We start from the raw sequence: 9,032 nt of genomic DNA on the forward strand, positions 1-9,032 counted from the left end.
YTCCCTCCTTTCTTTCAGCTGATTTGGATGACATTTGGCCAGTAGAATTCAAAAAGGGAAACTGTTCTTCTACTGTTTTTGACTGTAGACAAAATAATCCTCGCACCAGTGAGAGTCACGTGACACGGCATGCAAACATGTTAGGTTTATGTAAAAATGCACCAGGTACTATTTAAACATTGGCGATCAAGTGTTTTTACTGAATGAGAATATTATCACACTTTTTGTCACAACTAGATGGAACTACAAACTGAAGTAATAAGGTAAAGCAGTGAGCTGAAAACTGATAAAAAAGAAAGAAGACCCTTGGAATGAAACTGAGCAGCAGTGTGGATAAAGTTAGCTTTGCTTTGATAACAAGAATGAAGAATTTAACAAACTTTCAGCAAACTTAAATTGTGATTTAGTAAAAACTGCGAGGGATTAAAAAGCTCAATCATTTTATTGTGGCCAAATGTTTGGTATAAACTTTGAATTGGGTTTTGGCAGAAATAGTTGGCCTTCAAAGAGCACAAGGTATTCGGTTGGATTGACAAGACAATCCAATTCATTTGTAACTAAATATAAAACAACCCAACATCTACTGAATTTTGTAAGATATGAACAGTTGAAAACTACAACTGAATCCCAATTCATTTCTACATGAACCTAAACAACTTTCTGCTGCCCTGTGAGAGGTCAGATGATTATGCAAATGTTGGGTGTGACAAGAGTCGGAGGTAGACTAATTATAAGGAAGAAGGTAGCAGGATAAGGTGCAGAGGTCCTACAATTTCTTTCAAGAGTATCTGGTTTCTGGCGATGTGTCAGTGGAGCTCGGGTTTCTGACAGGGCAGCTGCTCTACATCCATGAGCAAGTTCCTAATGACAATGTAGACACTCTCTTATTTACATACATTACTGCTTTTAGGAGTCTGAAGATGTCACATCCAYATCACAAAGCATCTGGTTTTATAGTCGGCAATCATTAGATGACATTCAACTCTGTGTTTATTCACCACCTTCCTAAATAATCCAAAATTAATGACAGACAGAAATGATCCATTATGGCAGAACAGTGCGACTCYCTTTGTGGTCCTGGAGTTTATCCACACATAAAATGTCACTTTAACCCTTCAAATGTAAATAGTACGCCAACCATGTGCTGACGATGCATATGTTAATTTGTAAAATCTAAAGCATAAAAGGTAAAGTTGCATATTTGAACATCTGATTACTAAATAAAACCTCTTTTTGTTATTTAGTTATGAACAATGAGCAGTTYATGTCCCTTCAATCACAAACAATCACGATTCAAAGCATTAAAGARAAATAATTTCAGCAGCTCTCAATAGCAACTTCTAAATTAATATATGCATACAATTCTAGTGCAAGTCCAATAGAAGGATTTACACTAAAGCTGAGAAGTAAGGCACACATACACGCTGCACTTTCTGAGAAATGACTAACTGAAGAAAACAGCTCGCTGGTAACCCTCCACCATCTTGGACTGCAGCTGTCACTGCAATTCTTGTTCAACATTATGCCAAGTTTGGTGGAGTGACACATTAACCAATTGTAAAAATGCCAGAGACAACAATTGGTGAGAAGTTGCGGACAATTYGAATAAAAATTCAGCAGCTGACGCCAACAGGTGGTTTTCAGTAAACATCCAAATATAAAACCACATAAACCATCTTTAAACCASTGTTAAGATGCTAGCAACTACATCCAACCACTTTTGATATCAATATTTTACCATTGTGCTTTAATTAGCYGTTTTTCGGATTCATGTTAACTTTTTGTGCTAAACTAAGAAATGCTTCTGTTTTGGCCCAGACAGAATCTGGCAAATGCAGGAAATTATAGCCATGCTGTRGCATAAATACAGCTAGCAAGAACTGCAGCTATCCAGGAAAAAAAACAACAAGTAACAGTATAAAGACCTTTTTTTAACTACGCCAGGAAACAGCACAGCAACAGGTGGCTCTTCCCAATGTGCTGCAGAATTTAATTAGCAGTTTAGCTCTAAAACCACAGGAGACAGGAGAGGCATACAGTGGCTAAATCAAAGTGTGTCACTAGTGACAGTGAGTTAGGATCCCAGTCGTGTCTGGCTGCATATCAGCCAGTGGGAAGGTGAAGCTTGGGAATTTGACCGGGAACAAACTGAAGACTAAACAAMCTCTGTTTACTCATAAACCTTTCACACTCAGCCATAAACTTAAATAKTAAGCATCACTCATCATGYGCTTTTACTGCAGTGCAGCTTCGCTTCTGCACTGGTGGCATTTGTCATAAATGTGGACTCATGTGTGTCCAAGCTTTTAACCAATACTATTCCTACCATACCCAGTAGGAAACTCTGTAAAATCTAACACACATAAGACCTGAAATGTAAAATAAATAAATGAAAATACTTTAAATATTTGCCAACCTCTTAGCCAAAAATGTTCAAAGCAAGAGTTTCAAAACACTATGACAACTTTTTAYTCACAAAAAAGTTGACAGCACAATTTTATGAATAATATGGTGCCTGTAAAGTGGAACACATTTAAACACAAATTCAGTATAAACACCTTGAACACTGATTTTCCTCTRCACACTCAGAAGCCTGACTTTAATTAACCAAAAGGCTCCACATGTGGTGTGTGTGGTGTGTGTGTGTGTGTGTGCACCATGTCTCCAACATTGTGCGTTCGCTGCTTTTTCTTTGACTTCTGCAACCTAAGCAAAGAAGCTAATGGAGGACGGGAGACACTCTACTCCCCTCCACAACAATCAAAGGGGTCTGTGAGCAGCATCTCGCAAACAGAATGACTCTGCACAATCACCAAGGCATGGAACTTCCTCATGCATTTTTAACAGCGGGCAGACACACGCATCTATGGATTTATTTTCTTCTCAACTTAAAAAYGCTCTTCTTGTTTTTTGTTTTTGTCAATACGGCTGCATGATGCAAAATCCAGACTATCCAGAAAGTTGTTGGTGAAAACACAGGCAAATCGGAAACCAAATTTAAGGCATATAATCATTCTGGCCACAAAGGCCACATCTCTTCTCACTCCACAAATGTGCAAATTTGGACTTTCCAAGGGAGCACCCAACATCGACATTAAAAAATGGAAGAAAGCTGTATTCTCTGATAAGGAAAAAAAGAAAAAAAGTTGACATTTTTTTAGCCTTCCAGCATTTCATGTATGACAAGAAGATCCCACTGAAGAAGTTTTAGGCACAGTGCAGGAGCTTTTTTCTAACCAAGTCTGGTTTGTGTCGGGTTGTCAAAATGCAACTGGATATTACGGAGATGGTGCGGCAGGCAGACTGCAGGTGCCCATCAGTCCAGTGATCACTGGGTATTTCAACAAGAAAATGCTGCAGCTAATCAATGAAAATGTTTTGTGTTCGATGGCAAAGGAGATTTACAAAAAGTGAAAATTCAAGGCTATTAAAATCCCGTCACTTTCACCATTTGAAGCACTGTTGCAACAGATCTAAGGAAACAGTTCCATCACGCTTGTCTCCTTTTGTGAGGCTATGGTTTTAAACTTATCATCTCTCTTTTTGACATAAAATTTCAAAAAAGGAATTTTGCCTGTTAAGGATTTCAAATATYCTTAAAAGAACTGCAATAAAACAGAGTCAGAGATGGAGAGAKATATAGACAGAGAAAGATCTTCACTGTGTAAAGATTTTCCCTTTTAATCCCAGAGGAGAGCAACGTAGAAACTTACCCAAATCTTTGGAGACAGGAGATCCAGCAGCGTTCTCTCCAATCTTAGACAGTGCATCAAAATACATCTTTCCTGACATGGACATAGCTGGGGAAATGATAAAAATGTTTGTGGTTGAAGGCCACAAAAAAGATGTAGATGTATTGCATTTTCTTAAATCAAATCCCCAATAGATTATCAGTCTACCAGAAAATGCAGTAAAACAAAAAAACACAACTCACCATTAACAGACTTCTCATAGCTCTTTCCCAGGTTCACCAGGTTCCTAAGGCCTGGGTTGAACTGTTCCATCACATTCTGCAAGAAGACAGGAAGACAGTGACCATAAGAAAGAAAGTGTCATTAAACATGAGCAACAGGAGAGGGAAGTTAAGAAGCTCATACAAAAATGGGTTTTTAAATGGAGAGCCAGGTTTTTATTTGGCAAGGCAGTTAAATATCTTGTATCTTGCCATTTTATTTTGGTCCAGATGCAGCAAAGTAATCATGTCTGGATCAGCCCAACTTGTTCTACTGGCCAGATTAGCTGTCTGCTTATTTTGATACTGATTGTCATATCTAATTATATTGCAAACTAGATATGTGTCCGATTAAAAAGTCACTCAACATGAACAAAGGATTAACTGGTTTTAGCAAAGTTTGAAAAGCTAGATGGCTGCATGGATGAATGGGTGGAGATATCAATAGCAGGATGATTGGACAGATGGACGGACTTGTAGTTGGATGTACTGATCTATAGATATCTGGGTGCACAATAGTGGATATTGGATCATAGTTTTCATTGCAATATCAATAGGAGGAATACTGCAATCATGTAGAACTAACCGGATGCAATATTTGGTAGGTTATTACATTTGCAAAGCAAATGAATCATAACAATAATGTGTATGTCCTGTTTAAATGACATTCCTTGCCCTCAAGTGCCAAAACCAGATCCATACAATCAGTGGCGAGATGCTGTACCTCACTGAGTGGAGGGGGCGTTACAACGGAGGGAAAGGAGAAAAGAGCCAGGAGGAAACTGTGGGTCAATTGTAATTATTATCACCAACGCACTATTCATCACAATTAGCTATTTCCTTGATGGCGTGCAGCCCAAATTACCAGTTTGTGGATGAATAAATGTACTATTCTATGAATGCAGCTATGAATGGATGGAAGTTAAATAGATTTACACATTACTAGTAAACAGTATCCCATGGTACCCAAGTATTTTGTGTTAAAATAGTCATTTGAAATATTTTTCAGTTCAGTTTACCTCTATAGCACCAAATACATATTATCTTAAGGCACCTACCTTAAATGAAATGCTGGTTTAGCTGTAAACCCATGTCTACAAATGATCCAACCTCAGTTAAACGCAGCAAGTCACCCACTGCAATCAATGTTTCATGAGTCATGTAATGATCACCCAATTCGGATTCACGCCTTAAAGTCGGGAAATGACATTTAAGATAAAAATGCATCACTCAGATTATGAAAAATGTGAGGGATTATACAAGCCACAATCTAATTCATGAGCTCGATATAATTGTGCTTTTAAATTTCTAACATCAATTAAATGAAAGGTAAGCTGTTACTCTGAGAAACTTTTGACATGTTGCAAAATGTGTGAACCTTCAATTAATTTCACAGCAAAACCATATAATTTCAATACCCGTTATGAGCACTTTGTTACCATTAACTGTGAACAAGAGGTGATGGCTGCTGAGGAGCTCGTTGTATAATCTTACCACACAAAGCACACAGGCACCTAAATTATTAAACCTGGAGTCTTTCCCCTGTATTTCACCACTTCAATGAGCTGCGGGGGCTGTCCTAACAAGAGGCCGGGCAAATAAAAGCTGTTCAAAAGGACTAAAGACTTACAAGAAAAGCCTTGAGTCTGCTTCCCCCCCCCCTCGCTCCAGCTCTTTATAGTCCTTCACTTGGCTACCTGTGGAGAGTCGCATGCAGAGTGCAAGAACTGGCAACTGTTAATGGGTTTTTTTTTTAATGCCAATCTGGTACCTTTATTATTCTAAAGACTTTTTTTTTTTAATGGATGCAATAACAATCTTTAAAGAAAATATATTTAAGAGGAATTTTACATGAACAACCTCAAGCTTAATGGTTGCACCGCAAATCCCCAGTCAACATGTGTATGTGGGTTTTGCTCACAGTATGGAACCCAGTTGGACTGACAAAATGCATAGTGGCCACTTTACGAAGCTCTTTTCTCGACCCAGTATTGAGAAAATCTGCTTAAATCAAGCAACACATTTAGGTCTCATTTGTGTCAAACTTCCAATCCCAATTAAGTAATTAATTAAGTAAAACAACAACTGTAAAGTTTATTTCAACAATTTAATTCTCAAAGCGAAACTCATAAGATATGAATTTGTTAGACAATTCATTTGTGATGACTTTAGTAGCCCACGGCCTAGAAATACTTCTGTGTGTGGTGGCTGGTAAAGCATTTCCCCCAGCCACAGCATCACACCTCAGGAAACTCCCCTAACATCTTGTATGGGCTTTGCTGCATAATCCTATAKCTTACTCAACTTTTTTCTGCCACACTTTTTCCTTTCACTAAATTTTCCATTAAAGTGTTAGGACGCATCACAACCTATTCAGCTCTTTTGTTGCTTTTTGTGTGACACATCATCTGCTGAGCAAACATTGTTTTTTTTCCTCTAATTTTTTTGGTTGGTGTCGTGTAACGTTACACTTTGCTGACTAAGTTTTTTGTAATAGCGTTACACTAAAACTGTGTCTTTGTGTATGCGTTACATTTTTTGAAGAAACCATTTTACACAAAATTATTTCTTAGGATAACTTCAATAAATACTATACGTTTTCAATTACACACCAATTTATTTAGATGAGTCCACACAAACAAGTTATACGAAGATCCAAAATGAATCGATTGTCAGAGCCACATGTTGGCTGAGATAAGGATGATACTGTAAAAGCAACTCTTTTTCTGAGGAAACAATACAAACGGGGTGGAGCCAGTTCTTCAAAACCAGTGATTCAACTCTCCAAAAACCAGCTTTCTGAACTCAGGCAAAACCTGTTGGAAAACTCTTTAGAAGCGTTTAAATACTGTAAGTTAAAAAAATGCAGAGCTAAACAGGCTGCTAAGGGAGCTAAGTATATTTGAAAATGTACATAATACTACTTAACAGACCTTGTAACAGTTTATCTTAATCTATACAAGTTCCAGTAGGGGAAAAAAACAACCTCTTTCCACGTTAAATTTGCTTTTAAAATAAGYAATACGCTWTTAATTAGTTAACACCTGTTCAGCTTTGCTGTGCTCCATGTCTGTTTAAGTATGGAGGAATTTTCTCCCCCGTGGTCGCACCTGTTGTCTTCCCAGCTTCCCATCTAAACCAGCAGCCATAMACCTACCTTRTATGTACTTTCGGTGAGCTTGTTCGCCTCATCCACCTTGTTCGACATCTTTATCCTCCTCTCGACGCCCGGATAGATGAAAAAAGCAGAGGTTTTTTTTTCTTCTCGAATTTATTTCTCAGACGCTACACCAACGCGAGCCAAAAAAAGGAAAGAAGGAATCCCAAGGGGAGAAGTGACCAAAACCTACGGATGTATAAAATCCCTCATAGCCCACAGGAAACGCCGGACGCACTCATGGCGACTAAAAATAAGACAAAACCCGTCTTSGGTKGAAGAAAGTGCAATTTTTCTGTCGTTACCACTGCTGCTCGGTACTAAAAGGCTGAGCTGTCAAACTTGTTGTAGGTGGTTAGTTCACAGAAGGGGAGGAGACCTGTGGAGGGAGGTATTATTAGCCTATTTTAACCCTTAACTGTTTTTGTGAGAATCTTATGAAACTTCATAATGATTATTTATTGCCACAAAGTAGTTAGCATTTTAACTTTTAACTGGAAAATGCTTCTTGATTTCATAATAAACCAATGTCACTTTAAAATTTCGGATGGAGGTTTGAATTTTTTTATTTTTTTTATTTTTATTTTACCCTCGTCGGAAGACGTATTTTATGTGATTTTTAACTTGAAACCCATTTGACCCCATSGTAGATATATTTTCGACTGATTTCCACACCTTTAGTTGATCTTACAATTTTGCTCAATCATCTGTTTAAGGATTAGCTAAAGATTTAGCGTTGCTGGCCTTAGCTTCATTAGTAACATTTTTGTTTGCTTTCGATACATTTTTGTATCCATTGTTTGCATATAGCTTTACTTACCTGAAGGCTCCACAGAAGTAGAAAATAGATCAACTATGGGCCACGGGCGCCCCCTTGAGGCAGGTTGCACATACATAAACACCAGTGGTGGATATTAAGTTCCCTGCTAAAGTAGTGAAACCTCTTCAACCCTTTTTCATGTTCACAACTACATTTTCATTCCTAGAATTTTTTTGTGTGTGTAAAATCTTAAAAGTCTGCCGTGCATATTCATTGCAATTGCACAACAACTAAAGGCACCACCTAAGAGTTTCCCACTTAATAACTGCATTTCAGCTATTGACAAGTTATTCAACATTAATAGATCGTGAGTGGCTTCTTTCTAAAACTGCTATGGTGTAAAGCAGTTCKTGTTGTTCTGGAGAGGATGTTAAACCAGAAGGGTCATATTATTGGCATGCTTCAACAAATGTTAAACGTCTAARGTGAAACTCAACACTTCWCAAAAACTACAAGGTTTGWGAGGAGTCAACTTTGCAAAAGAAATGTGGTCAGATAAAAACAATGGCTTGAATCTTGAATGAATTAAAAGGTTTGGTGAAATAAAACAACAACACCATGGATATAAGCAAAAGTGAGAGTGTTCTGCATTTACAATACAAAGAAAATTTAAGGGATTAGGCCTAAACAGSSTTGGGAAATCCACTGATCAGAGAGGTTAATTGGTAAAAGGCTTCAGTTTCCTCAGGAGCATAAAGACTGGACTTTGGAGCAATGGCAGAAGGTCATGCTGTCTGATGAGTTTAGATTTACACCAATGCAGAGAGACTGACACATCAGGGTGAGAAGAGAGATGAAGTGATGCTTCTGTCTATTTTACAAGCCTGTGGTAGTAATGGTATTAAATGGGGTTTGAAGATATTGGTTAAGCAACATTATGTGCCCAAAGATTGAGCCCGAGAATAAACTGTTGGTTATTCCAACAGTGTTTTTTTTTTCTTTACTATTGCTTTTTTGTTATTTTCCCCAGGATGTAAATCAAGAAGGTTTGTTGGATTCGCTGATTAAAATATAATAATCTACCACTAGATGTCCCTCACAGTCAAGTCAAGACAGGTTTCATAACTGAATTATTTTTTTTTTTTTACCAATTATTTACATGC

General features: G+C 37.7%; 1 protein-coding gene across 2 annotated transcripts in view; it reads right to left on the bottom strand.

Annotated features, from left to right (window-relative positions):
• Positions 1-7,478, bottom strand: part of baiap2l1b (BAR/IMD domain containing adaptor protein 2 like 1b) — a 32,597-nt gene extending 25,119 nt beyond the window's left edge. For both annotated transcript variants that reach the window (XR_534322.2, XM_008416827.2), the window contains exons 1-3: positions 7,110-7,478; positions 3,935-4,010; positions 3,714-3,800 (exon numbers count right to left, since the gene is read on the bottom strand). Coding sequence is in view for 1 of the 2 variants with exons in the window: in XM_008416827.2 (XP_008415049.1) it covers positions 3,714-3,800; positions 3,935-4,010; positions 7,110-7,160 (214 nt within the window). In the remaining variant the exon portion in view is untranslated. The remainder of the gene's footprint in view (positions 1-3,713; positions 3,801-3,934; positions 4,011-7,109) is intronic.
• Positions 7,479-9,032: the final 1,554 nt, after the last annotated feature.

This window comes from Poecilia reticulata, linkage group LG8, assembly GCF_000633615.1.
Source record: "Poecilia reticulata strain Guanapo linkage group LG8, Guppy_female_1.0+MT, whole genome shotgun sequence".
Taxonomy (NCBI): domain Eukaryota; kingdom Metazoa; phylum Chordata; class Actinopteri; order Cyprinodontiformes; family Poeciliidae; genus Poecilia; species Poecilia reticulata.